Source organism: Mesitornis unicolor, unplaced genomic scaffold, assembly GCF_000695765.1.
Source record: "Mesitornis unicolor isolate BGI_N332 unplaced genomic scaffold, ASM69576v1 scaffold22226, whole genome shotgun sequence".
NCBI lineage: Eukaryota > Metazoa > Chordata > Aves > Mesitornithiformes > Mesitornithidae > Mesitornis > Mesitornis unicolor.
This window is the reverse complement of record NW_010191986.1, coordinates 43,262-71,013: the sequence shown is the minus strand read 5'-3', so window position 1 is coordinate 71,013 and position 27,752 is coordinate 43,262. Positions and strand designations below refer to the sequence as shown.

Here is a 27,752-nt window from a genome sequence, read left to right as displayed (position 1 = left end):
ATTAAGCTGCAAATGTGCTTTAACTGCAGTGTAACTGGGAATAACTTCTGGTTCAGGAAAGCACTGAGACAGCCTAGAGGCAGTGATGCTGATATCGAAAGGCGAGTGCAGGGACCAGGACCCAGTGCATCCTGCAGAAATCAAACCCTCGTGGCTCCTTCTGCCCAACCACGGCACTTCCCATGGACTTGCACCAGATTTCTATAACTTGTGGCTGATTAGAGTGCTATTTTGTTTCTCTGGCTTTTTAATGATAATCTTCCCTCCATGCCCTTGCTCTGAGTTCTCCACACTCCTCCAGTAAATTGCAACGGGATCAAGAGATCCCTCATCTTAACCCAAGTTTCTCGTGGCAGACAAGGAGCAGGTATCTGCTGGAGGTCGGCAGCCAGGTCTGGCCCTGCGGTTTTGTGTTGATTCAGTTTTGCTGATGTGCAGCTTTGCAAACAGATCTCCTTCTGGTTTTTGCTAGCCAGCACACAAAGGATCCTCTCCTAAGCAGAATTAATAGAGAGATCATCTCTCGCTGTAAACAAACCCCAGCATTTCCCTCATGTGATTGCACTTGACCCTTCTTCCAAGTTGGGTTTTGTGTTTTACTTTTTTTCTATTCTCCTTCAGATTTCTGGGCTGAAACACAATCCCAGGGCTGCTGCCTTTATCTCCCTGGTCCTTGAGTGCCTTTCCTCAATCTGCAAGCACCTCGTTAATTTTAGTGCATGGCTTTGCAGCCCCAGTTGCTAGGCAGCAGATGTATATAAGCAGTTGAGAAACAAAAAGGACCTGTTCCAAACTTTAAATACAGAGCAATATATTTTTGCAGGGTTGAGTTTCTTTCCCCCCCACCTCCTTGCCTTTTATCTGGTAACCTGCTTCTCTCTTGCAAGAGGCGCACACAGGCCTTTATGCAACATGGTTATTTTTGACAGCGCGTTCTCCTATTTAAGTGGAGGCTGGTGCTGGTGCGGGGAAGGTGAGCAGGGGACTCCGTTTGATCAAGCTGCTTATTCGAAATCGCTGCCTGACCTCTCAGGTCCCTGCCCTGGGGACTTCTCTCTGAAGCAAGCAATGACTTCTCTTTGCCAGGCATAAAGCTCCTCTCCCGAGGGACTTCCTGATAACATTATCTCCAAAGTGTATTCTTCCATTGGTAATCCTTCCAGTTTTGTGTCCCCTTGTCCCCAGCTGTCCTCACTTGTGGGTTTGTTCCATCCTCTCCTTTGTGCCCCCTTCCTTCCCAGGACCCTCCTCCAGCCTTTCCTTTGCAGGAGAACCTCACCTGCTCTCTGGATGCAGCATCAGACCATGGAGAAACAGGGCTTTGTCTTCTTCTGGGCTTCGTCCAAAGGGAATGGTCTCTTCTCCCTGAGTAGGGATTTTGGATGGTGTTTTTGCTGCATCTTTCATGGGTTTCAGTGGGATTATCCTTGTGAAGGAAAAGTGTTTCCATGTTTTCTCTTTCAATAGTTTTTCATGTGTCCCTCTGTTTACAACCAAAGACTTTAAATTAAGTGTCCATTCCATGCCTAGCAAGATGCCATTGGCCCATCCAGATCCCAAAGCCGATTGGTCTTAAACTCCTCATCCCAGCCTAGAGTGGGACCATTTTTGCATCCATATAGCAACTGAAGGGAAGATCCATTGCCCTGTAGGCAAGGCATTAAGCCAGTGGGACAACCTGTGCCCTCCTGCAGTAATGTATAACTTCCTGTAGCCCCACGGGATGGCCCTGCTGCCGAAATGTGCCGAGGAGCCTTGGAAGAGCTACCCCTGAGGAAGGTGAAGCACAACGAGGTGTAAAATGACGTGTGCTTTCCAAGTGGGGATGTAAAGAGTGACTTCTGGTGCTGTGAGGAGATGCTGGGGCCACTTGTGTGGCAGAGCCCCCCAGGATGGGGCTGTGCTCCCCTGCCCTCAGAGCCCTGCTGCGTTTGGGCTCCCTGCTGGTTTAAACAAATGAGGAGGGATCTGAACTCATGTCTGATTCTGGTGGCTTTCCGTAAATTAGGTATTTCACCTGGCTGTAAGAGGACTGATATTGTGTTAATCAAACATTCATTAAAAGCTTCCATTGCTGCTTAATGAAGGCATAATAAATAAAGATCCTATTATGCAGCTGCAAAAAAAATCCATGTTTTCAATAATTAGCTGGTGTTTCATTAGCACAATTATCACTTAGGAGCTGAAGCAAGCTCTGTTCAAACACTTAATTTAAAGGTAAGCCTGGTCCTGCCAAAGGGCTTTGCTCCATCTGAGATCTTCCACTCCTTCCCTGCGCCGAGTGGAGCAGATGCTCCAGCCCAGCTGCCATTCCCCACCTTCCCCTCTCCTTCTCCGCCTTTTCTCCTGTGTTTTTTGATCCCCTGTTCAGTCCTGCTGTTGAAACTGTGAAAATTGAACCCCTCCTTCCCCTTCCTCCCCCTTCCCTCCCCCCATTTCTCCTTCAGGAGATCTCCAAGCGAGAAGACGCGAGTGGGCAGTTAAGCTGTATTCAGCTGCCTGTCGACTCGTCGGGGGTACGTACACAGCACATCCCACCACCGCCGTGGTTGTCTCTCCCATGGTGCCTGGTCACACACCGTGGTGCTGTTCTCATTGTAGTAGCTGTTGTTCTTTTGGGGGTTGTTTGGGTGTTTTGGGCTTCATTTCTTTTTGTTTTTGTTTTTGTTTTTGTTTTTTCCTTCTTTTCTTGTCGTTCTCATTGTGAAGTCAGCCTTGATTTTAAGTCTCTTCCTTCTCTGGGGGAGTCAGGTAAATTAAAGTGATGCTTCGGGGTGGCTGATGTGGCTCCAGCCCTGATTGCCAACCCTTTTCTGGATGCCCGCCCCAGGGAAGGCTCCCCATGGGGCTGTCACAGCCCCTCCACAGCGTGGTCACATCCCGGGGACCTCCCTAGGGATGCAGACGGTGATGCTGATTGCTCTTGGGCATGCCTGCCAAGTGCTCTCTCCACCATGCCCAGGAGCAAAGGGACCTGGAATCAAGGCTTTTTGTGGACACATGTGGGAGGAGCCCCATGCTCTTCAGGACAGGGTAGGGCGGTGGCAGCTGCTCTGTGACATGTCCCAGAAAGGCTTGGCTGGGATGCTGGGTTTGTCACTGAGATGCCACATTACAGTACAGGTCAGGATGTGAAATGGTCCCGCTTGGGTCTGAGGAAGCCATGGATCTCCAAAGTGCAGCACACTCCAAACCTTACTCTTCTGCCACCTTCACCTTTCTCTTTACCACTCCTTTCCCTTTCTGTCCTTTCTGAGAAGTCTGGGTTTTTCTTCAGCACAAAAGCCCTTTCCCTTCATGTCCCAGTGTGTCAGCCCCTTCAGTACCAGCTGGTTTAGCCGTTGTACGGTCCGGTCCATCTTGACATAACCTCATTTCCCAAAAGGATTTTTAACTCCCTGTTCTCTCGTAACCCCTTTTCTATCCAGAAAGGCAAACTGGGAGTGCAAGAACAGGTAATGGGGAGCAGCTCTGGCTGCGAGATGCTTGCCTGTACCGTACCGAGTCTGGCACGTGGTGTTTCAGAGGGGGTGCTTTCTGCCCTCCAGACGTGGGGTTTGGTGCTAGGGAGGGGTTGGGAAGTCCCTGCGTAGCTCTCCTTTTCCATTTTGGCACACATCTCATAATGAACCCCAAAACTTTCCTTTGGACTGTTGAAGAGCACTCCAGGAATACAAAACACACAAAATTCTTCCTGCTATTTATTCCTTTTAAATAACCCATTAGGAGAATGAGTAATTGCTGGCAGACCCATGGCCAGGCTGAGACAGAACCCTCCATGGGGGCGTACCTGGAGCCAGCTGGAACCCCTGTCCCTACGCAGACATGGGTTTGACTCCAGCAACGTTCAGCCCAGCCTGACTTTACAGCTCCCCCTTGCAAGGTGCATTTCTTACCTCCCCAGTCTGCATCCTACAGGATGATCCTCCCTGAATAGCACAGAAGTCCTGGGTCCTCAGGAGGGGAAGTTTTGAGCCAACATTGTGTTCTCTTTTGCCCTAAAAAGATGTGTCTGAGAGTATCTAGAAAAATAATTTCTAGTAGCCTGGAAAAAAAGTCCCCTTAACTGTTTAGTGACCCCATGGGGGAGTGTTGGGGTTCATTCCTCTGGGGTTTTGCTTAACAAAGAGGTGCAAGGCACTGGACCTTGTGTCAGATTGCCACCTCCTCCTTCCATCCCACTGGGGCCCCTCTGGGTTTTTACAACCAACAGGTACCCGAGCACCAAACCTCCACAGTGCTGTCCAGGGCTCCCGGGGACAAAGCTTAGCCTTGGTGGGGTTTTCTGGGGCTCCTGGTCTTTCCTAGCTGAAGTGAGGGTCTGCTTGGCTTCTCTCATCCCAGCATCCTCCCTCCCTTCCCACCTCTCCTCTGTCGTGACGGGGCTTGGTGTCCTTTGCCAGAGCAGTGGTTTCAGCCGTGAATCCTCCTCTTTTTGGATGGGCATCGTTCTGGCAAGCACCATTGCCCGTCGGGTGTATCCTGACTATACCACACCCTAAGCGCCTTTCTGCAGTGCCAATGGACAGAATGAGTTGGGGTGCACAGGGACGTCCCTAATCGGGCCCATGCCGCAAGACCGAGGGAGAGCCTGGGCACCACGCTGCGAACAATGGTAAACCTCTTCTCTCTCTTCCCAAGGATGGGCCCATGTCAAAGTGGGCAGCTCTCCCTCAATCCGTGATGTTCAAAATGATGCAGCAGAGTTTAAATCCCCAAAATGATGGACCGTAAATTCCCAAAACTTCTGGTTCTGTTGTGTGTCACAGCCAGGAGGGGAACAGCCACCCATGGCAGTCATTACCACGTTCTGCTGCTTGGATCCTCTCTGCGCTGGTGGGGTGTCCATTGACACATGCCCATTACCTGCGTGGGAACATCAGGGCCCCTTGTGCCCCTTCTGAATCCTGGATTGCTTCATCAAAGCATTAGTAGAGACACCCACACACAAGGAGTTTTAAGCCATAGTGTATAAATTAAAAGAGATAAGTAGGGTCAATTTTTGTCCTGAAATTGCTCGTCAGATATCCATCCTTCCCTAATATTTGCCCAGTGTGCAATTCCAGCAGCAAAAATTAAGCAATAGGGTTTTTTCTGATCCCTTTCTGGGACCACACTTGGAGCCAGAGGCAGTCTGTCTTCCTGGTAGGAGGTTAATTAGTCTGTGGTATAAATATGTGCATGCGTCATTTTGTGAAAGGTGATGTTGCATCATGGTGCGAAATTCAGTGGATCTGTAGGTGTGGTGTTGAAGACGGGAATCCATTTTTTCAGAGGGGTGTCCGGACACTGTGGCCCCTTTTCCCCCTTGCTGAAGCCCTCTCTTTTGCTCCAGGGTGATGCCTCCAAGTCCGATTCCGAGGGGGATCTCTTTCCTCGCAGCCTGGAAGAGGAGGGAGGACTTAAGAAGAACTTGTCAAATCCAGTCTGTGAGTAACAACTCTGGGAGTATGAGCCCTTCCACAGAAATGTTGTGAAAAAAAATGTGTCCCAAAGGGAAGAGCTCTTCTAGAGAGAATGATGTGGTCCAAGCCATGGCAGACTTGACCAAGGCCAGCAGGGATGCGGCATGGGGTGGGGTTGTGGGATGCAGACAGAGACATTGATGAAGGCATTTGGGCCATAATCTCCTCATTGAGCCCAAGGTCTGGGCTTTCAGGGTCTTTCTGCAGGGGCACAAGCGGAGGAGCCACAAAGAAGGAGGATAGAGGGAGCCTAGCATGGGCAAGGAGGTTCCTAGGGTTGAAGCTGGCAGACATTGGTTGGAGGGTTGAGGGGCAGCAGATGATGGTCTGCATCTACTCTCCTCTGTCACTGGCACCTGATCCCATTCCTGATTTATACCCCCCACTCCCCTGCCAGACTGAAGGATGGGCTCTCAGCTCTCCAGAAGGGCTTTTTGGCCTCCATCCTCCTGATGCTCAGGGAAGAGCCATTTCTACGCAGCTGCTTTGCCTGCCCGCAAGCAGGTCATAGATGTGTCCCTTGAGGTGTGACACCTAAAACCCACTTGTGTCTTCCAGTGATGGCCCTGAGCGACCACCCAGAGCTGAAGAAGAGCTTGACCCCACCGCTCATCATACACACTGCTGCCACGCCAATGCCCATGCCCAAGAGCGCCATGTTCGGAGATGCAGCACAGGGCTACGAGTCCCGCCGGGCCAGTGGCGTCTCCATGGACCCCGCTGCCTACGAGCTCAAGTCTCCGGTACTGGCACCACCTCCTCCTGTGGATGCACAGCGTGTGTCCGTTTGGCTTGTGGGGCTGTCCGTCCATCCATCCGCCCCAGCCGGCGCAGCAGCAGCCTGGTGCAGGGCGGGTGGCATGGGGCTGATGCTGTCCTTGTCCTTCCCACAGCCCAGCGCGCGCAGCTCCCCGCACAGCCCCTGGAGTGCTGGCAGCAGCTGGAACAGCCGCCGCTCCAGCTGGAACAGCATCGGCCGAGCCCCCAGCCTCAAGCGGCGAGGTCAGAGCGGCGAGCGCAGGTCCCTCCTCTCTGGAGAGGGGAAGGAGAGCTCAGAGGAAGGAGAGAGCTCAGATGAAGAGCACTCCAGCCGGGCCGGGAGCTTCAACGGCTCCTTGCCTCATCGCATGGAGTCACTGGAAACAAAAGGCTCCTTCGACCTCCAGGATACCCTGCAGGTGCCTTCCCTGTACCGGACCAGCAGCATGCACAGCAACCGGACCTCCACCTCTGAGCACCAGGACTGCAATGGGAAGACTTCTCCGGGTCTGCTGCTGCACCAGCTCCACCTGGATGACCCCCGGCAGGACTGCGATGACTGTGATGATGAAGGCAACGTGGTAAGGAAATGCCAGGTGATCATTTTGGGCTTTTTAACTTGTCAAAGAGATGCTTGTGTCAGTCTTGGGAGTGCACAGGTGGGTGCGAAGCAATGGCCCATTGCAGGGACTAGGTCTCACAATCACCACCAGAACCAACTGAGAGTCACCCAGAAGAGCACCAGGAGGTCTCCAGGCTGTGGATGCCAACAGGGTTGGCATGATATTAAGTATTTCAGTGCAGTATCAGATGGTTCATGATCAGGGTAAAACTCCCCAGGTTCTCCTAAAAGGTGCAGAGCAAAGGCTGACTCTTGGAAATACATGCTTTTCTGGTTTTATTTTTTCCTTTTTTTTAAAAAAAAAAAAAGAAAGAAAAGAAAAAAGAGAGAAAAATAGTAACTTTCCTCGCTCTCCAGCCATTATTCAGCTTTCTGCGCCCACACAGCAGCAGACAATTTCTATTGACATCAAGAGGCAACGAAAGGGCAAGGTTTGGCCCCCCATTCCCATGGCAGCATTGGTCCCATAGCGACTGTGGTAATTTCAAAGGCTTTGTATTAATTTCAGTATGAAGAGGCATTAGGCCAGTAAGCGTCTCTCATCAGTCTGAAAAATGCCATTTAGGACATACTAGCTAAAAGGGCTGCAAATGCAAGGAAGGGATAAGGGTGCCTGGCTCTTTCTCCACATGGATATTTGTATCTTAAGGGAATAAAAGGAATTTGGCTGCTTTTCCAAGATTTTTTGCATGACTGGCAGAGAGGGGCTTGAGCTGGGCAGCAGGATGCTCCTGGGGAGTGTCCTGTCGGGATGTTCCTGGGGGGGGTTCAGGGCGTTTTGGGGGGGTTTAGGGTGTTTTCTGCCATTCCTAGGTTACCTCTCTGTTACACTTTACCTTATTCTCAGGCTTAAAAATGTGGTGGTCTGATGTGTCATCCCCAGGGGTAACTCTGTCTCTGTTGGCGAAGTGGATGGGTTTTGGGTAGAGCCCTGTGATGGTATCTGGGGTGGTACTGAGAACAGGAAAGCTGCAGCTTGTGGACATGAATTTACTGTATTTCACTGACTTTGTTGAATGAAAATGGGATTTGTCGCATGTGAAGGGATGCGAAAGGCAGCAGTGACTCCAGAGGAGGAACAGGAGGAGAGAGTTAGTGCTGGCAGAATGGAGTCACTCAGCCGTGAATCGCCTTTATGAAAAGCCATTATCCCATTACATCTCCAGCATGGATCTTCAGCCTGGGATTTTTACAGATTGTCATAACCTGGTTTTTAACCTCCATAAAACAAATTGAATTTTTAAGAAAAGGAGCGGTAATTATTTTTTGAAAAAGCACTATTAAAAGTGATCAAGAGACCACACTCTTTATTGCTCGCTGGGGATTTCTTTTTATCATGCTCCAACATCTGCTGTGTTTTCCAGTTCACCTGGTCCAAACATCCCACAGGTCCTTTCCTTTCCCTCTGCCAGATCGGAAGCCAGCAGCTCCCCTTGGGCACTGTGTGATGGGACATGTCCCTCCTCTCCCATAATGTGAATGGGACACATCCCTCCTCTCCCATCCCACCCAGCTCTGCAGCTCCAGCCAGCACCGATGACACTCTTGAATATGATGTGTGGTTTTAATCTTTATTATGGCAGCTGCTTTTAGCATAAGCCAAATATCTTCTCCTTCTACTGTGTGCTGAGGTCTGGCCACGTAGAGTTAGACCAAAGTTTCCCGAATCCTTATCCATGGAGCTCTCAGAAGTGAAAGAATAGGCAAAATAAATTGTGCCACAGCTGGGATATCCACAGCTGGCTGATGCCATTCCCCATGCTCTGAAATATGTCTTCACTGCAAATCTCTAAACCAGATGGATCAGAGAATATTGCTCTGATTAGCAAAATGAGCCCCCAGGTTGCGGAGTATCCCTTTGTGATTCCCTCCTGACTTTTAGGGGAATGCTTTGCCCCTAAATTAGCCTTGACTGCATCAGGGGAGAAAAAAAGTAATTATTTTTTAAATAGAAAAAAAAATTCAAAACTCCCCACCAACAAAAGAAGAAAAGAACTCAACTGTTATTCAGATCAAAGTAATCCTAAATATGCCCTTCTGCAACAACGATTCACATCTCTCCTTGCTGGCTGGTTTTGATTGCCTCTGCACAGAAATAAAAGGAAGTGTAAAGGCTCCATTTGGATCTCCCAGGTTCCCATTATATTAGTGCTGCTCTGCTGCCTTCAATGAGTTTATTCTGAATTTACATCTCTTTGAGGGGCCAAAATCAGGCCTCTGATAGCTCCTCTCCCCAGAAGTATAAAATCAGGGGACTGAAATCTGTTCTTGATTGCTTGAATGCTGAGAAGAAACTTTGTGGAGAGGGAGTGATCTGCTGCCTGGTTGGGTTCACGTGGCTGTGACTGAGATCAGGCATCCGCTGCGAGGTTTTTGTTGTTCTCATCTGCTAGATTTTGGATGCTTTTGGATGCTTTACTACCCCAATTCCTGAGAGCAGAAAGTGAGGGAAAAAGTGAATCTGCAAATGTGACCCCTTCTCCCCAAATCTTCACTGCACGCTGCAATTGCAGCTCCTTTCCCCATTGCCTATTGCACTTTTTTTGTGGTGTACAGTCCAGCAGCTCCCCAAGCCCTCTCAGCCCACCCCTACTGCATATTTAAAATTAAATAATCGGGTCCCGAGTGCCTCTGTGCAGCTTCCAGCTTGCCTGGAGGTCCATTGCTGCTCAGAGAGCATTTTCCAGCAGTTCCCCCCTATCCTTATAATAAATCTTTTCTAAATCTAAGCTGCTCCCTTACTCCAAAGAGTGCATCAGTCATCTTTTAAAGCCAAGTGCCTTTCGTTCTGCCCTCAGAAGTATGTTAATATCTGAAAATCCTAAAAAAATAGCAGCTATTTATCAGCAGCTCTCCTTGCTGTGAGACCGGAGGGCCCCATTAGCACATCGCTGTGTGCTGGCCTCTGCCTGTGTGCTGGTGGGGGGGGTAGGGTGGTCTTACTCGGGGAGATTTTGCATAACTCACTGGCAACTGAATGAAACAGGAGTTTTCTTCTCCCCTTCTCCCCCCCACATCTTTATTCATCCTGTCCAGGTGTGTTTTGTGAACAAATAGATATGATTTAAGCCGCGTAATTGATATATCGCTTTGAGCATAATGCAGGCTTAAGCAGCAATCAGCCTGATTGTAAGCAGTGGATGCGTGGCCGGACCTCACGCAGAAAGTGTTTGATGGGACTTAGGCTGGAAATGCTCGGGTTTTACTTCACAAATATCTTACGTTTGGCTCATATTAAGTGAACTGCACTGTACCTCTGGTGGAAATCTGGAGTAATTCCTTTGATTGTAGATTTCTGCGGATGGACTTGTCCCTGTACAGAGCAGCCAGGCTGCAGCCTTGGTGTTCGCCCTTACTTTAACCCGCTGAATAGAGATGCATGATGGAAGAACACTTCTTGCCTTTGTTATCTGATTTAGCACGTGAACTGCAAGCTGCAACAATTAGCCAAACCCCAAAATATCTTTGGCATTAAAATTGGACAAAAGGAATATAAAGAAGCATTCTGGGCTGCTGACGCACTACCATTCACTACAAATCCCCATGATAAATACCAGAACTGCTTTGAATAATAGATACTTCTGGAAACCTTCCAGCTTGCAAAATGAACTGGACCGAGTCACAGCTATTACTCCATGTCCAGAGGCTGGAGCAGCAATCACTTTCTCAGTGCAACTTTGAGCAGACACCTGATTTTTATCCATTTATTTACCTTTGTTAAATCTATGGATAATTACACTAACTAGGCTGCTTGAAGGGATAACACAACCCCAAGGATGCATGCTCTATTAAATGCAGTTTAGAGAGAAGGGAGCAGTTCTGACTCCTTGCCTGGAGTTGGACAAGGGATGTGAAAACCGCCAAGATGTGGCCATAATCTACTGGTGTGCCATGGTGTGGTCTGTGTGTGTGTAGAAGGAGAGGGAAGGACGGATGGCTGAAGGACGGGGGGTCGAAAGATCTAGGGTTTTTTGCTATTCAAACTTTTCTAGTTACTTTCACAAAGTGGTTTTCATTTTCTGAAGGGTTCAGGTTGCCAACCAGTGCTTTCATTAAAATGGACACTACACTAGCTATTACCCATAGCTAATGAGACCCCTGGCTGAGTGCATACAAGAGCAGAAAGCACTTCTGCCATTCCACTCAATTACCCTAACAAATCCCATTTTTACAGTCCAGAGTACTGCCATTTGCTAACAGTTTGGCTCCAACTGCATCCCTGCTCCCTGTTTCCAGGATGAAATAAATAAAAGTGCCTCAGCCTTGGGGTGCACATCTGGTGGGGTGTGAGCGGTGATCCCTGCACTGTAGTTCGCACCCCTCTGCGTGCTCATGGCTCTGAGCACCTACAGAAGAAAGCTTTGAAGAGCTCATGCAGCCACGGTCCCACCTGTGTGCCCATCCAAGCCCAGGTGGTAGCAGGAAAATAAGGGTACTGAGAGAGCAAGGATTCATTTGTATTTGTCTGTAAATGCAAAGCATTGCAGTTTACTTTGCACACACCAGTCTGTGGATTTATCTTCTGGTGCTTTGGTTTGGAAAGGCTGGGAAAGACCTGACATGGTGGGCAAGATGTTCATCATCTGCTGGCTGTCCGTGCTCAAAATGCTGGCACAGCAATGTCAATTGGATTAAAGATCCTGACCTCCCCTCAGAGACCTGTGGATGAGAAGGTGACAAGACCTAATGCAGAGGCTCTTGCAGCTGGGACGAGCCTTCCTGTGGAATCCAGTTTTTCCTGTCTTTGGTTGACCTGTTGGCCAAGACTTTCACAGTCTGCCCTCCTGGCCTTAAATGGCCTTGCAGACGGTCTAAAACATCAGTATGTGCGGCTGAGGATGCGCTGTGGTTTCAAGTGGGAATTAATTTGCAGGAGTCGGATGGCCCATGTTCGTGCAGAGGGTCAGACTGGCCACGATGTTCCCTTCTGGCTTTATAATCTCCCATTTAATCTGTTCATGCTGAATGAGAGGCAGATGCTCTCCATTGCATTCCTGGACCAAAACTCAGGTCCTGAAAGATTTCTTTGGCTTTCTGATGGTGTGTGGACATGAGGCTTGACCCAGCAAGCATCAGGAGTCCCTCCTTCTGCCCTTTTTATAACCTCTGACATAAGCATTATATATTCTTTAAAAAGCTCTAACAAAAACACCCCAAATCCCTTAGAAGATTCCAGCAAGCAGCTGATGAGTATCTGGAGGGGCTGAGGCTGATTGGAGTGGGTTATCAGTCCTCTGAGCATGGGTTTTGTTTCCCATGTTTGTCCTCTTGGCTAACTGCGTGCCAGATGCAGCTACCATGCAGAGGAAGATGACCAAACCCTGTGAGCTCACAGCCCTCACCTGGCTGCCAGAGCTCCTTCCCCTGCCTCACAGGGTCTTTTCTGGAGAGATCATTTTATTTCAGCTTTACTGAGCGTGTGGAGATGTGTTCATTGAAGAACTGCCCTAAGTCCTTCACTTGGAAGTTTTGGGCATTTATTGCTTTAACTGTTCTCTCTGTGTTTTCCTCCTGGTGTGTTTCTGCTCTACATTTTCCTCCTAGAGCAAAAGGGACCGCATGAAGGCTTGGGTACAGGCACGTCTCCCCACCTGCTGCAAAGAGAGAGACTCCTGGTCCATCTACATCTTCGCCCCTCACTCGAGGTAAGGCAGCTGTGCCTGGTGTGCCGGGCATGGATGCCCTCATTACAATGGCTCGCTCTGCCCATCTATCCCAGAGGGGTCTCTCTCTGTTCTCCCCCAGAAACCACCCTCTCCTCACTTGCAGGCCCCCAGCTCTGCCCTTCCCAAAGCCCAGCCGTGCCAGGGCCATCTGGGCTCCATGATCTCCTACGTGTTCCTCTGAACATGCACCCACGCTCAACAAGGGTTTCCCGTGTCTGAGCTGGTGGGCCCTGGACATCATTCGAGTTCATTCATACAAAGATTAGAGAGATTTTCAGAAACAGACTTTGGGAAATGTAATACGGTATTATAAATCCTGGGTCAGTGTACAGCCATCTGTCACAATAAATAGCTTCTGTCCCTTTGTTCCATGTGCGCTCAACCCTTACAGACTTGCTGCGAGTATTTCTTCCTTTATTTTAGCTAAACTTGAGCACTATGGACCAGGTAGGGGGTCAGATCCAAACCTGGTCCCATGTCCGAGTTGTGGAAGCTGTTGCTCTGTTTCAAGTGACCCGAAGTCTCCTATGAATGTTACCAGGGCTTGAAATTTGTGGCCCAATTCTGTAGCTCGGATCCTTTTCTATTCATGCCCCTATCTGCCCACAGCCTGTGGCTCTGCCAGAGAGGGGATTGGGAGATTGCAGCTCATCTGCTTTGCAAACGGAGCACTCGATTCCCCTGCCATGTGTCGAGCTGCTGCGTTTCTCCCCAGCCAGTCGAGCATTAATAGCTAGTCTGTGTCTCCACTTTTTTTTCTTTTCTCTTCTTTTTTTTGGCAGATTCCGTCTGATGTGCAATAAAATCATCACACACAAGATGTTTGATCATATCGTCTTGGTGATCATTTTCCTGAACTGCATTACCATTGCCATGGAACGACCCAAAATCGAGCCTCACAGTGCTGTGAGTTTCTGAGGTTAACGTTTTCCTGTGCCCCTCATGGGGCCAACACGCCTGGCTTGGACCCCACTGCTCTGCACTTGGTCTCTCTTTCTCTTTGAAATGGGAAGTTGCCAACACCCTGTGCATATCCTTTGAATTAGATACAGCAATATCCTGGTCCCTACCCAGCATCCTTTCAAAGTCCAAGAGCAGAGCTCATGGCCTGCAATATATCGAATATCCCTTTTCTGCAAGTACAATCAAGGTTTTAACACATGACATAAGCATGACATCTGTCTTAGTTTCCTTCTCTGATGAACCTTCAAACACTTTTCCTCTCTCAACACAATGTTCGCTTCTTCCATCTGTTCTCCACGGGCACGTATGTGTGGTGCGAAGGGAATGGGGGAAACTGTTCATTTCACACTCTTCTCCCCTTTGTGTATCAGCTTTGTTGTGACACAAGAAAAAAAATGAATTGATACATGCATGGTAATGCCATTTCTCTGAACCATTTGGTTTAATCAACTACGTAATGAGTTCTCAAATCAACCCTTTGCAGCACTGACATCCATCAATCAGCGGGGCAGAATAATCCTATTGCTCTTTTATTTTAGCATAGATTGTGGCTGGGCTCTTGCTTATGTATTGCCAAAGACTGCTCATATCGCAATCGTGTAGAATCCTGTTTTGTTGACGTAGGCGTGTCAGGCTGTTCATTTTTGTGGATCTTCAATGCAAGACCTTAAAACTGGAGTCATGACTGCTCTGTGCCTATTTTAAGCTTTCTCTAGTAGTCCTCCTTACTGAAATAGTTTGCCCAGCAGTCCCTCCCCTAAACCCATTTTTTCTTTTGGCTATCATGCACTTGTGGTGCACAAACTCACTGCTTCAAGGAGAGAGCAGGACTCCCTGCCAGCCATTTAGGACGAGGAAATCCTACTGCAGTTCCCCAAATGGGGCACCCTGAGAATGTCCCTCAAAATCCCAGATGCTTCTTTGAAGACCCTTGTTGTGTCCTCTGAGAGTTGCCATTCACCAAGGTTGGCTCCAAAAGAAGAGATGAAGAGTGAGAGATGCATGAGGAGCCCACCACAAAGAGCTGTGCATGAAAAAACAGTACTTCATGGAGAGAAGAAGGATGAGCTGTGGTGGCTCTGGGCATTGAAAGAGTGCAGAGAGGAAAGGAGGCAGGAACTGGTGTGAGGTTCATCAGCTCCCTTGGTTTTAACCAAGGGAACCAAAATGGGTCATCCAGGGCTTGGAGCTGAGCCAGACCAAGGTCTGGGAGCAGCAGAGACGAGGAGGGGATGCTGAGCGGTAGGGCAGGGGAGGCAGGAGGAGTGTGCAGGCCCTGCCTGTGCTGATGGAGCTCTCATCTGGAAACTGAGGGAGTTAGTTTAGCTTGAGTTGTTTAAAATAATTGTACTTTGCTTCCCTGAGCTGTGGATTTTCTAGCTGCTTCAAGCGAGTTCCCTTTCCCTGTCCCAGTTTCAGCTGGCTTATCGGAACTGGGGATGCTGTTGCTAGCCAACACACGCTCCCCATTGCAGAGTGCACGACATGGGCCAGAGAGATTATCCTTCAAAATAGCCACACGCTTGCCAGAGAGGAATGTAATATCCTCAGTTTTTCCTCCATGCTATTGCTGCTTTATCTCCAACTCCACAAGCAGATCCCTACCCTTTCTGCTGTACACTGCCTACCCCTCTACAGCAGTCTTTTGTGTGGCAGTCAGCTAACGGCCAGAGATGCTTCCTATCACAGCTCACGCTATCACAGTGCAGGTCTAGGACCTAATTAATTATGGACCCAGTATGGAAACACGCTACTCTGTGGTTCCTGAGTCACTTTCAGTAAATCACAATCTGGCAAGCGAGAGAGTTGCCAAGGTGTTTTGTCTTGTTTAAATTGCATCTCATTTTGGGCAAGAGATCTGCATCTCTTACAGGACTCCTCTGTATGAAGCATCAGAAATAAATCCAAAATTGTTATTAGCAGAGCTGGGGCTGGTTCAACTGTATGCTCACATGCATACATGCATACGCATCATTTTCCCTTCAGCTTCTGCCTTCTGCTGTCCATTTCTCAGTACAGGCAATCAGAGATTGTTCAGGGATTAGGGAAAAGTGTAATTTATTTAATGATCATCATTAAAAAGAAAGGTTTCTGCTAACTACAGATAGGGAACCAGTCCATGGTCTCATCTGTAATCACTACCTGCTATTGCAGAGCGGTGGCAGTGAGGACTGTATGGTCTAGTGGATAGCACAGGGGACTGGGAGATGAGGCTGTTGGGCTTCACGCCCAGGCCTAGCCTGTGGCTTTGAGCAAGAGAATCAACCTTTTGGGGACAGGTCTCAGCTGGCGTAAACCCCCAGAGCTTCGCTGGCTTTGGTGGAGCTGTGAAAACCCGTGCCAGCTGTGCTTCGGCGTCCCATGGGTCCTGCTTGCCTTGCAGCCCAGCCACTCTAATATTGACTTAATTTCTAGGAGAATTGGGAGCTCAGTGATATTTGCACTGTGTGGTGATGTCCACAGGTAAGGGGCAGGTAGAGATTTTTCAAGCATGCTCCAAGGAGGGGGAGATGTCCTTGTTTCTGGTGGGGTGGAGTGGGGGGATTTGGGGGCAGATGCTGGCGGCTGCCCCTGTCCATGGTGCTGACACAGACCTGAGCACGGGCAGTGCTGAACTGTGCAGTGTTATTGTCTAAATATTTGGATTTTTGCCTCTTTGTGAGGAAATAGTCCAAGACTTGTTTCAGCACAGAAGCTGGAGAAGAGTTAGCAACCGCCCCAATATGCACAGAGAGATGTACAGCTGCGGCGAGCAGGCTATAATATATTTGTCTCTCATTTTCTTTTTCATAGGAACGGATTTTTCTAACGCTCTCCAACTACATCTTTACAGTTATCTTCCTGACTGAGATGACAGTTAAGGTAAATGAAGCTGGAGGATAAGTGTGCCTGTATTATATTAGTGATATTTTACTATAGTGGACTCGCAAAACACCTAGGTCTAACAGCTATGAGTGAGTTGCATATTTTCCTCTTCTGAATCATATCCAAATACCCATCACATGCCTTATTCTTGGCACGTTTTACATTAGAACAATTTCACTGAAGTTGCTCTTGATTTACACCATTATATGAGCAATGGGATGCTTCAATTCTCCAATCCTTCTCTATTCAGCAAAGCTCTTGAGCACATGCTTAACTTCAACCATGCATGTAAGTCCCATTGTCTTCAACAACCAATTGTCCTCAACAGCCTAAGCAGCTCTATGCTTTCCTGAGGAGGGAGAGACAAACACGTTGAAACACTTTGCTGGATTTGAGGCAGGAGGCTCAGAAACCCATTACTGTAAATCTCTCATGTGTAATTCATAATCATGTCACAGAACAATTGCTCTTTCTCTGGAAAGTTTCTCTAGTTTCTTTATTTGCAAAGCTTGTAAATTATTGCTTTGGGTCAGCCACTCTGAACCTTTACTCCTCCAGTTTACAGGAATAAAAGATGATCAAACTTTTTATGCCAGAGCTAAACATATCAGGGAACAATTTTTTGCAGCTAGGTTTAGCTGCATTAAAAATATTTCAGCTGTAAGGGATAATCTGGGATGCTTCTGCAGAGGTATTTTTACAATCCTTGCGAAATAACACTTTGCTGATTTGTCTAATTAGGCTTCTATACTGGGAAGCAAACGGACTCTGAGTTGTGTCTGTAAATAATGCGTTCTCAGCAGGTTGCTAACTGGAAGAAGCATATTGGATGCGATGTTATAATTTGTTGCAACTTGGTGTCTGGGCAGGTGGTGGCACTAGGCTTGTGTTTTGGGGAGAAAGCCTACTTGAAAAGCAGCTGGAACGTGCTGGATGGGGTGCTGGTTCTCATCTCCGTCATCGACATCCTGGTCTCAATGGTGTCAGACAGCAGCACGAAAATCCTGGGGATGTTAAGGGTTTTGAGACTGCTGAGGACGCTGCGACCCTTAAGGTAAGGAGAGGATGAGAAAGACCCAGAAGAATGTAGGGTGTGTGCGCTGACGGGGAAGCTGAGCCTCTCCTGCAAGTAGCAGCATTGGTGCAAGGGAAGGGGCAGCCAAGATAAGGGCACAGCATTGGTCGCCAGCCTTGTGCCCAGCCTCCTACTGCTCCGCAGACGATGAGCGGCCGCAGGTCCTGCGGAGCTGCAAGGAGCTCTGGGTGCTTGCTGTGTTTTGGGACCAGCCCCAAGTGCAGTAGTAAACTGATCAATGCCTCTTTTGCTCATTAAAACACACATCCCCTGCTATTTGTGTTCTCATTTGCTCTGGGTAAAGTGCAGCTTAACAGCTTCTTCTCCCCCTTTCCTTCAGGCAGTCTATGGCTTTCGTAACAAAGAAGGAAATTAGTAGCAGGTGGCAGATCATTTTTAAGGAAGCAGAGACTAAACTATTGCTTAACCTAGAATGCAAATAAGCTTTTTTCCCCCCTTCAATTCCCCATTAATTTTACAGAGACACTTATTTTGAAAATTGCCCGGACAAGATGAAAGCAATTGTCTTGCAAACTTGGGCCCCCATCTCTGGCTATGGAGTATCCCATGCTCCAGGGGCAGTCACCCCTCTGACAAGAACCTGCCCAAAGACCAGCCTCTTCCAAACAAACATATGTTTTGTCCTGTACCCCAACGCATGGAGGTTTCTCTCCATGCTAAATGCAGTCCCTCTTTTAATACCATTGTTGCTGCTCTTGTTATGCTGCAGCTAATAAACCTTCCTGCTCAAAGCATCTTTGTGTGCCTGTCATATCTTAACTGTTGCTTCCTTCATAAAATGTTTGCTTTGAGTCAGGATTTTCTCTTTCATGACAGAAAAATAGGACCCTGCTTCTGACAGAAGATGTTGTTTTACTACTTCTGGGTGAATAGCAAGTCTAAATAACAGTGGTCATGCCTATATGTATATCTTTCAAATATTCTCAACAGCTATGAAAGACATTCTGTTAAATTGGGCTGTGTATGTTGTGCCTGGTGAGTTTTAGGATGTAAGCTGCTTTCAATTGTTTTTATCTGGACAGATAGTGCCACTGGTGTGGTTCAGCTCCCTGACCATATGACTGGACTGTCTTCCTACGTGACTCCAATTCAGACTTTTTTCTCTTCATGTGTCCCTGCTATCTCCATGTCAACTGTGGCTTCTGGGGGCAGTTTCTGCCAGGTTGCTGGTTCAGTAGATCTGCTCCGCTCTTCTCTTTTGGCTGATTTTTGACCCATGCTAAGAAAACCTCTACAAAATAATCTGGATAGCTCTGGGTAAAAAAAGGATTGCTTTCCCATCTCCTAACTGTGGAATGCAAGTTTCTCTCTTGAAGTGCTGTGGTTAAATCAGAGCTAGAGGAAGAGACTTGGGTTGTGCTGAGTCCTGCTGGAGTCATCTGTCTGACCTAGTGAAAGCCCTGTGTGCCTCTTTGTATAGATCTATATGTCTGCCTGGCCAGGACCTGGGTCTTCATTTACTAGAGCAGACTCTGCAGTCACCTATGTGCATAAGTAGTCTGCAGTTGTGGGGAATAATCCACTGAGTAAACTGCAGGCTGGAGGAAAACCTGCCATCTGGAGCATGTGCAGGATGAGTCTCTTCCGTTGCTATTCCATTCCTGTTGGCATTTGATCTGTTTTCTCAAGAGAGTGTGTGAATATTTTCAGCCAAGATGCTGCTTTCTACTACAAAGGAAATGTAAAAAAGACAGCAACAAGCCCATTCCCTAAATATGTTCGCAATCAGTTCTATTCCTCTGTAATTAGATTTGTAGGAAATGGAAAAGCAGCCATCAAACCGGGGGCTTTTCAGTAAGTCATAAATCTCCGTATGTGGAAACCCATCTGCCTCTGTGATGCACATCTGGGCTGCCCTGAGCACGCCTCTGCCCGCAGCTGCCCACTCTGTCTTTGCTGTGTGGCTCAGGAATCACATCATCACTGCCTGGGATGTTCACCCCACATGGGGTGACAGCTGCGATAGACAACCTGAAGTCTTTGCACACCGTGACTCCAGATCCTCTGTCCAGGTGAAGTCACCTGTGGAGACCAAGCCAATGATTTTCTTTTCCAGGAAGGCGTAGGGTGGAGACCGAAGGAAATGCTCCATCCGCACTGCAGAGGAGCTAATGCGGCTCCTTTTGTCCTCCCTTTCTGTGGGCACTTGGGGACAGGGCTGCGGGAAGGACACCCTCAGTGAGAAGCCAAGTCACGGCTGTGTGTGTCACACTCAATTTGAGAGCAGGGACAGCCTTCATCATCTCTGCGTTGGCTTTCCTGGTTGATGGTCCGAAGGAGCTCTTCTTGCAAAAGACCTCCCTCATTCTGTCTCTTATTTTCTCCTGTGAAACAACCCTGTTGCTTCACACAGTGCACAAAACCACACATGCTTGCACCTTTTACTCAGGCATTAAAAAAACTGTTCTATGTGCCAATCATGGGCTTTTGATTGCATGATTGATTATCAGCCTCCAAATTGAATCCATGAGGATTTGAGCCCAGCTTTATGACCAGAGTTCCAAAAATATATTCACAAAGGAGTGACATTTAAAGATGTTTCCATGACCCTCTGATGTTTCAGCCAGTAGAGGGTTTGCTTACACAACGACATTCCTTCTTAATGTGTTCAACCTGCTATTGTTGGGATCAAGCGTTGTGGCTTAAGATACAAGAGAAATCAGAATTGAAATTGTATTCAGATTTAATGTGGATGGACTTGAGTGCTGTTTTACTCTCTACAGAGCCTCGTCTTTGACTTCCAAAGCAGATGGATATAATATTCACTTTTTATACCATTGCAGTGTGAAATAGTCATTTCATAGACTCTTTTCTGTCATATTATCACCTTTGCTATTTTTTTTTTAATCTGTGGAGGAAGGTCTTCATTAATGTTGATCTGCTACTTCATCTAAGTGCTATTTCTTCTTCTGAGAGCTCTGATCAGGTTGTCAGGCTTGATGTTAGTGAATGCAATCTATCTGGGGTGAGGCTGGCAGTGAGCTTGGAGCATCTCACACCAGGGGTTTAACAGTATTGGGAAAGCTGAGACCGGCAGATCCAGGAGGAACTCAAGGGATTAACATTTCTTCACACTGAAAAAAAAAGTCTCATTTCAATTCCCCCATTTGTTATATGCCTAATGCAAACTGGAATTGTCCTGGATCATCCCTGCAGGATGGGTCTATGGCTTTGGCATACACAGAGGGCTCCAAGTCAGCCACATCCTTCAGCAATGAATTGCAGCAGTGGTGGGTCCGATAATACAAGTTTACTACCTGATATCTGCAGGACCTTGGGCAATATTGATGAGGTGCGGGCATGCTGTATGTTGACATATTGGAGCTGACACTAATAATCTGGAAGTGCTGAGGATTTCATTGACACTTCTTAGGGAGTTATCAGACTCTCAGGAGAGCAGCAGGAGTCTTTGCACAGACTTGCCTTGACATTGGATCAGGCCCTTAGTTTGAGGCAGCTCCAAGGTCTGAAGTTTTTCATTAATAAGAACTATTATTTTTCAAAATCTTTTCAAAGTCTTCTCTCCCTGTAGGGCTGGAAACAGTACTGGCTTGGAGCTAAACTGGTGTCAGCTTTTACCCTCCTGCATTCTCATTTGAGGAATTCCCTGGTTGATCAAAACTCTGAAAGCAGCCAAATGCTGCAGTTTTTCAGCCCTTTTTTTCTCAGCACACACGACTTTGTGAAGTCAGACAAGTAACCTCCTATTTTCTCTCTCTGCTGGATACCAAATAGTATTTCACAAGGGAAATCACTTTTATTATTTCTAGAATAGGTTTTCTTAATAAGTGTTGGAGAAAATTATCAACTTTACACCCTGGAGACTAAATTTCTTCCTTGTCCCCCAAAATTTAAGGATGCTCAGGTAGTTTAGATCTCAGACCTTCAATTTAGGAAACCTGACTTTGGTTCCATTCTGTGTGACAGTGGGCAGAAAACCAAAGTCAAGACCAGGACACCAATGTACCTAATTTCCAATAAAATGATTGGAAATGAGGTGCCTGCATACCTATAAGAACATGGCTTGTGGTCCTCCCATGCCTCAGTTTCCCATCTGTAGTTTGGCATTTGTAGTATTTCACCCAGGACTGTGTGAGGGCAATAGGTGAGCGATGATGAGGTCTTTAGGCCATCTGAGGATCCAGAAGAGCAATTCAGCCTTAGCCCGTCCAGCCCAATGTTCAAAGATGGGGTGGGAAGAACCCTTGCCCTGTGGACACTGCCTGTTAGGCTGGATTTACTGGCTCGTTGAGCTGGGGACAGTGACCTGGTGTCCAGCCCTCTCTACGAGCTGGCCTTGGCTCCACTTTCAGCATCGGTGCAGGTACAACGTAGCTGCCCCAGCGAGGACCTTGGCCTGGGCTAATGCACGTGGGCAGTTTTGGCAGCCCACACCCACTGGTCTCCACGCTGCCATGGCTGCACAGGGTCCCCTGGGGCATCTCAGCCTTCAGCAACCTTCTGCTCCCTGAGCTACCTCATTCCCTAAAATAACCCAGATCTGAGCATCAGGAAAACTGAGGTGTCCAAAACAGGAAGCCACGATGGCTCTAGACAGAAGAAGATACCCAGTGTGAGGAACAGCAGCATCTGCCTTTTGTGTTTCACTAGTAAGGGAGAGGATAATAATGCCACCATCTGTTTCTTTTTTAAAACGATAATTGATGAGTTACCGTTGACATTTTGAGTAAATATTTAACCAGAAAAAAAAAAGAAATAATTTTTAGCTTTTCAGGATACTGTTTAAAGCCAACAGCTTTTGAAAGACCTGGTGGTGCCTGTGCCCTGAGCACTGTGGTTTGCTAAACCTGTAGGCTCTGGGGCAGGAGAGGGTTGGTGCAGGTTTGGCTGGGGTCCCAGCTTGGGCCACACATGTGGATGTGTCCATGGGGACCTCTGCTGGAGCCCAGGACTGGGAAGAGGGAAGGAGGACTTGGATTCTCTCCAGGTAACAAAACTCCAACTGTGCTTCACATGGTGCAGCCAGACTTGGGGTGAAATGGGGAGGCGGTGAGGGGACTCCCATAGCACAAGAGGGAACCAGGCAAAAACAAGAAGGTGGGGAAGTTTGTGGCACTTTTGAGCGCCAAGTCTTCAAAGGAGTCACCAGCTGGTGCCCAGAAGCACACAGGCGCTTCCCTCCCCCCGACTGACACAGCAGACAGATATTTCTGCCTTGGGAAAGCACAGTTTCTATGGCATCAGTACAAATTGATATACAGCACTAGGAAAATGCTTAATTCCAGTTGGCATCAAGAGGAGGGAGGCACAAAACCTCCTCGGATGCCTTTCTCAGTCCCCAAACTCTCCACTTGTATGTCTGTTAACCCAAATACCTCGTTCATCTTGCCCAGCATGGTGAGATGGCTTCTCTAAATCACATAAGCCTTGTCCTTTCATTGTAGTGTTGTCTTTGAGTGTATAGTATAGTTTCTCCTTTTTTCTTTTTCATAAAGACTGTGACAGTACTGAGGGGTATCTCAGGTCTCCATACACAGCAGCACTATAAGGACATGTAGTTTATTCTTGTTTTTTTTTTTAACTATGAGGGTGGTAGATCACTGGCACAGGTTGCCCAGAGAGGTGGTGGATGCCCCATCCCTGGAAATGTTCAAGGCAGGCTGGACAGGGCTCTGAGCAACCTGATCTGGTTGAAGATGTCTCTGCTCATTGCAGGGAGGGGTGGACTAGATAGCCTTCAAAGGTCCCTTCCAACCCAAACCATTCTATAATTCTATAATCACTACAGATGTGCAGGCATCTGTGTAAGAGTGGCTGTTCCATTTCACAGACTGAGACAGGGAAATTAAGAGCCTTGCCTAAATCTATGCAGGAATGGACACCAAGAGTCCTCTCTTTGCAGTCCATGACAGTCTACAGGCACACAGTTGTGTGTCTGTGGATGGCCCAAACCAAGAGGCTTGATTCCAGCAAGGTGTGATCAAGGCTGGAAACCTAGAGAGGTCTTTGGACCAAATGATAGGAAAACTGAAAATGCCAAGGCTTTGAATATATTATAGTGAATGGTAACTAGAAGATGCTGATCAGCAAATGGATTGAGAACAGGTAGTGGGTTAGATTAAAACATCATTCCAAGTTTGAAAAATATGAGGCTAGCCTATATATCTACCTCTCCCAGGTCCTTCTCCAGTGACTTTTCTGGCCTGGCTCCTCATATGTGGTTTTCTCCTCCTCTTCTCTTACACAAAGCTGTGTGTGTATGCAGAGACCCCTTTCCCTCAAACACCTCCATAATCTCACAGGTTGATCTTCCAGAACTGCTTCTTCCATTGTAATTTTTGAGTTATTTACCATTCAAAAAAAATCCCTAATGCTGCTTTCTCCACATCTCCTATCTTGATAGAAGGCAGATTTGGACAGGAACAGAACTGACACAGCTTTTGTGCTTACTTGCCCTCACAGAGTCATCAGTCGAGCCCAAGGACTGAAGCTGGTGGTGGAGACTCTCATGTCATCCCTGAAGCCCATTGGGAACATCGTGGTCATCTGCTGTGCCTTTTTCATAATCTTTGGGATCCTGGGAGTTCAGGTGAGTCCCCTATAAGCCTCAACACCTTAACCCAAAAGCGTAACGAGCCCCAGATGGCCCCATATCTGGGTATCTGTGCGAACAGGCACACTATAACCCTTTCTGAAACAGAACCAATGGTCTGTCTGGCCTTCCTGGGGGATGTTCCTTGCTCCTTGGTGTGAATCAAGGTATTTCTCCACTTTCTCACCCTGGCCACACCAGGAAGGGTCCTGAGGCATGGCATGCTCCACCAGAAAAGCTCTGCCCAGGGAAACTGTTAAATCCCATTCCTGCTCGTTCTGGGAGATAACAGGGGGACATCTCCCTTTTGCCTTTCTTCTAGGTATAAAATGATGGGGAAAGAGAAACTCTCAAAGAGGAAATTATTGGTTTGTAAACTCCAGAGAGACCTTGACCTGGAGATTCATTCAGACTCTGACAGTCTGTATAGCTGGAAGCTTGCAGAAATAGAGATTTCTGAGTCTGCTTCCTGCCAGCTCTGCTGGCAATATCCTCAGTCCCAGGAGTGCAGGAACCCGGGGGAAAAGCGGCAGAGTTTCCGATGCAATAGGTTTCTCATTACCTGAGAAGAGGAGATTGTTTCATATAAATATTCTGACATAAAGCTTACTTCTTTCTGAAGTTTATCTGATCTGTCACAGGCAGCTTTGGAAAGCAGCTCTGTTTGGCTTTGTTTTGGAAAGGTGTCTTATGTAATATTTTATACTAATATCCTGCTTAAATAATAAATACAGCATTGAAAATAAACAGAGAAGAAAATAATGTCATCCATAACCACCTCAGTAGCTAGATTGGCTTAGCATTACAGAACAACAACATCCATCCATTATACTAAACAGATTCATAAAACTAAGCATATCCCATAAAACAATGTAAAACTCAGACACAGGAAAATTTATGCTGAACAACAAAACTTGCAGTATGCTCTTTGAATTTCTTCCCTGCTAATTGTGTTTGTTTTCCCTAGCGACTTGAAGTCTTACGTTAAATTGTCATGACTATTGATGTGCTTAAGTGGTAGATACAAGCAAGACTGATCCTGTATTCAGGATGCAAAATTCTTGGTTGATATTTGTGTCTAATTAGGTGTAAGATGAGGGCCATAGCTATTTTCTATAAAAAGATGATCCCTCAGAGTTACAGTTGGATTTTCATGTAAATATAAACAGGATCAAACTAGAGGTTTTTATGCTATTCAAATTCAGATGTCCAGGTTTCTAACAGTGTTTCCTCTTAGCAAGACTGTTTTTATTGTAGCACTTGTCCACATGTGAATAGTTATTAATAAGGCACAAGACTGATAAAACAAATACAGTGGGAAACACTGGGTCTTTCACTTTCAAAAGTGCTAAAATCTGAAGCGCTGACAGGGATCAGCATTTTTTCAAACTGGGCTCTGTGTTTCCAAGCCCTGTCAGTAGCTGTGTTACTGCTCCCATCTGAGTGGCATTACAGGCCAGCTCCTGGACAAGTTATATTTATAGACAGTATATTAAAAACAGTTGTTTACCTTCCTACTTAATTAAAACTTTTCTCTGTGAAGGCTATATCTCCCTTGTCTGCCTTACTCATGGATAGTGTTTCTCCATGGAAAGATCAGGGAATACTTCTCTTCTTGCATCCAGAAGTTTTATAACTGTGTTGAGTGGTGATTAATTTTGCATGCCTAGAGAATATCCTTCTGCTGTTGATATCTGAAGGAAACCCATGGAGTAATGTGTGGGTTTATCTTGTTCACTGTTATTTCTACTGATATTTGTCTAGAACAACACATCAAAACCCATCAGCATCTTTTTTCTGTATACCCAGGTGGTGTTTTAAGGAGCCTGGAGAACAGGCTGCCATTTCCCCCCAAAACAGTAATGTCAATAGCTTCTGTCAGCAAATAAAATGAGATTTGTTGGATGTCTCCCAGGCTTTGGTACCATCCATCCTGCTAGCATCAATCACCCTGTCTGAAGCAGTGATCATCCCCTGCCACTCTCTGTTTTGTGTGCAGGAAGCACCAGGTCTCGAATTAAATGCATGGAGGCTCCTGTTCCTCATGCAGGTGTAAATCAGGAGCTGCATGTCTCCTGCCTTACTCCAAAGGAAATAAGCTCAGGCTCAGGTACCCAGCACCAGTTGGGCTCAACTCCTTAAGCACTGCTCAGGGAATAATTTCAGAGACCCCTGCATGGACTGAAGAACCCGATGATGTCTGGAGAGCAGCGTTCAGGGTTGGGGACCAGAGCTGGGCTGAGCCCAGCATCACTCACAGCAGCTCGGCTCCTCTCTGTCCTCTTGTGACCTGTAAGAGCAGAGCTCAGTCCATTGCTACGCCTCCTTAATGCCACCTTTTCCCTGCTGACAGAGGGCTGCCGTTATACTTATCTGTCAGTGACTCTTGAAACCAGCATCATTAACTGGGCTGAGAGCCACCAGAGTCACTGGTAAGAAGCCATTATCTGGCCTGGGCTATCAGCTGGGGCTACCCTGAGCTAGTGACCCAGAAGCAAAGGCCTTCAGGCCAGTCTCAGATCACTGAACCAGACATCCTAATGCACAAGGTGGGTCTCCTAAATGATATGAAATCATGCATTTGCTCATTAGGTGCATATTATACAGGCTGCTCACGCTTAATAACCTACACGAATGAGGCCATTTCCCTTAACTGCTCTGGTTGGCGTGGGCTGTGCCAAATTCCCCAGGAGAAATGCCTGTCATCTGCAGAGAAATCCTGCAGACTAAACCCTTACCTTTCCTCTCTTCTTTGCATGTTTTGCAGCTTTTCAAAGGCAAGTTTTTTGTCTGCCAGGGGGAGGACACCAGAAACATCACAAATAAATCGGATTGTACAGAAGCAAGCTACAAATGGGTCCGGCACAAGTATAATTTTGATAATCTCGGCCAGGTATTAATAGAATGGTAATCTGCTTCTTTGCTCCTTTACCTCCTTGACTTAAAACCTGTGCATTATTATCCCATGGGATTTTCTTACAGGGCACTATCAGTCACTGTAAATATTCAGTTCACGTACACAGCATTCTGTCTCTGTAAATCCCAAAGGTAGTGTTTCCAAGCAGGCATACACTTCTTTTCGGAGCAGAACAAGCACATGTGGCTTTGTGAAGTACTTAATTGCTTCACTGCTACATAACAAACCAAATATATCTTGCAGAAGGGCTTGTCTAATAGAGCCGGACACTTGCAACCATCTTTGCAACACAGCCTAAAATAAGCAGCATGGTAAGGACTAATTAGTTGGGAGCAGTAGAGACCTGGAGGGTGGAAATGAAGCTGCTTCTGTCTTCAGCTTTGTGGTTTCTGAATTAACGCTCATTGCAGAACCAGGCACTGACGTTGATAGGCTTTTGCTGCCCGGAAAAACCTCGGGCATCATAGTGTCCCATTATCAGACAGGTAATGATAATCCCCAGATAGGAAAGGGCAAAGAGAAATGAAATGTTACAGGTAAAAGAGCTTTAGTGTAACTATGTCTAACTTTTTCCCTGTGTATTTCCAGGCCCTGATGTCTCTCTTTGTTCTGGCCTCCAAGGACGGGTGGGTGGATATCATGTACGATGGCTTAGATGCTGTGGGGGTTGACCAGCAGGTACGTGCTCTGTCAGAGCTATAAGAAATGAGTTGTCAAAGGTCACACATTCTGGTTTTTGTTTTGCAGAATACTGTTGCTTCAATTGAATTGGGGTTTTGGGGTTGGGATTGAGGGAGGCGTTTAACCTGGGGCGTGACAAGGAGTCAAGTGAAAAGTCTGGATTTG

The 27,752-nt window shown here is 47.2% G+C and overlaps 1 protein-coding gene across 1 annotated transcript in view; it reads left to right on the top strand.

Annotated features, from left to right (window-relative positions):
* CACNA1G (calcium channel, voltage-dependent, T type, alpha 1G subunit) overlaps window positions 1–27,752 on the top strand; it is a 98,187-nt gene that overhangs the window by 36,948 nt on the left and 33,487 nt on the right. Inside the window, exons 14-24 of the mRNA XM_010186923.1 lie at window positions 3,429–3,455; window positions 5,336–5,429; window positions 6,024–6,208; window positions 6,359–6,805; window positions 12,391–12,491; window positions 13,295–13,418; window positions 16,269–16,337; window positions 17,210–17,394; window positions 23,860–23,986; window positions 26,757–26,882; window positions 27,495–27,584. Coding sequence (XP_010185225.1) covers window positions 3,429–3,455; window positions 5,336–5,429; window positions 6,024–6,208; window positions 6,359–6,805; window positions 12,391–12,491; window positions 13,295–13,418; window positions 16,269–16,337; window positions 17,210–17,394; window positions 23,860–23,986; window positions 26,757–26,882; window positions 27,495–27,584 — 1,575 coding nt within the window. The remainder of the gene's footprint in view (window positions 1–3,428; window positions 3,456–5,335; window positions 5,430–6,023; window positions 6,209–6,358; window positions 6,806–12,390; window positions 12,492–13,294; window positions 13,419–16,268; window positions 16,338–17,209; window positions 17,395–23,859; window positions 23,987–26,756; window positions 26,883–27,494; window positions 27,585–27,752) is intronic.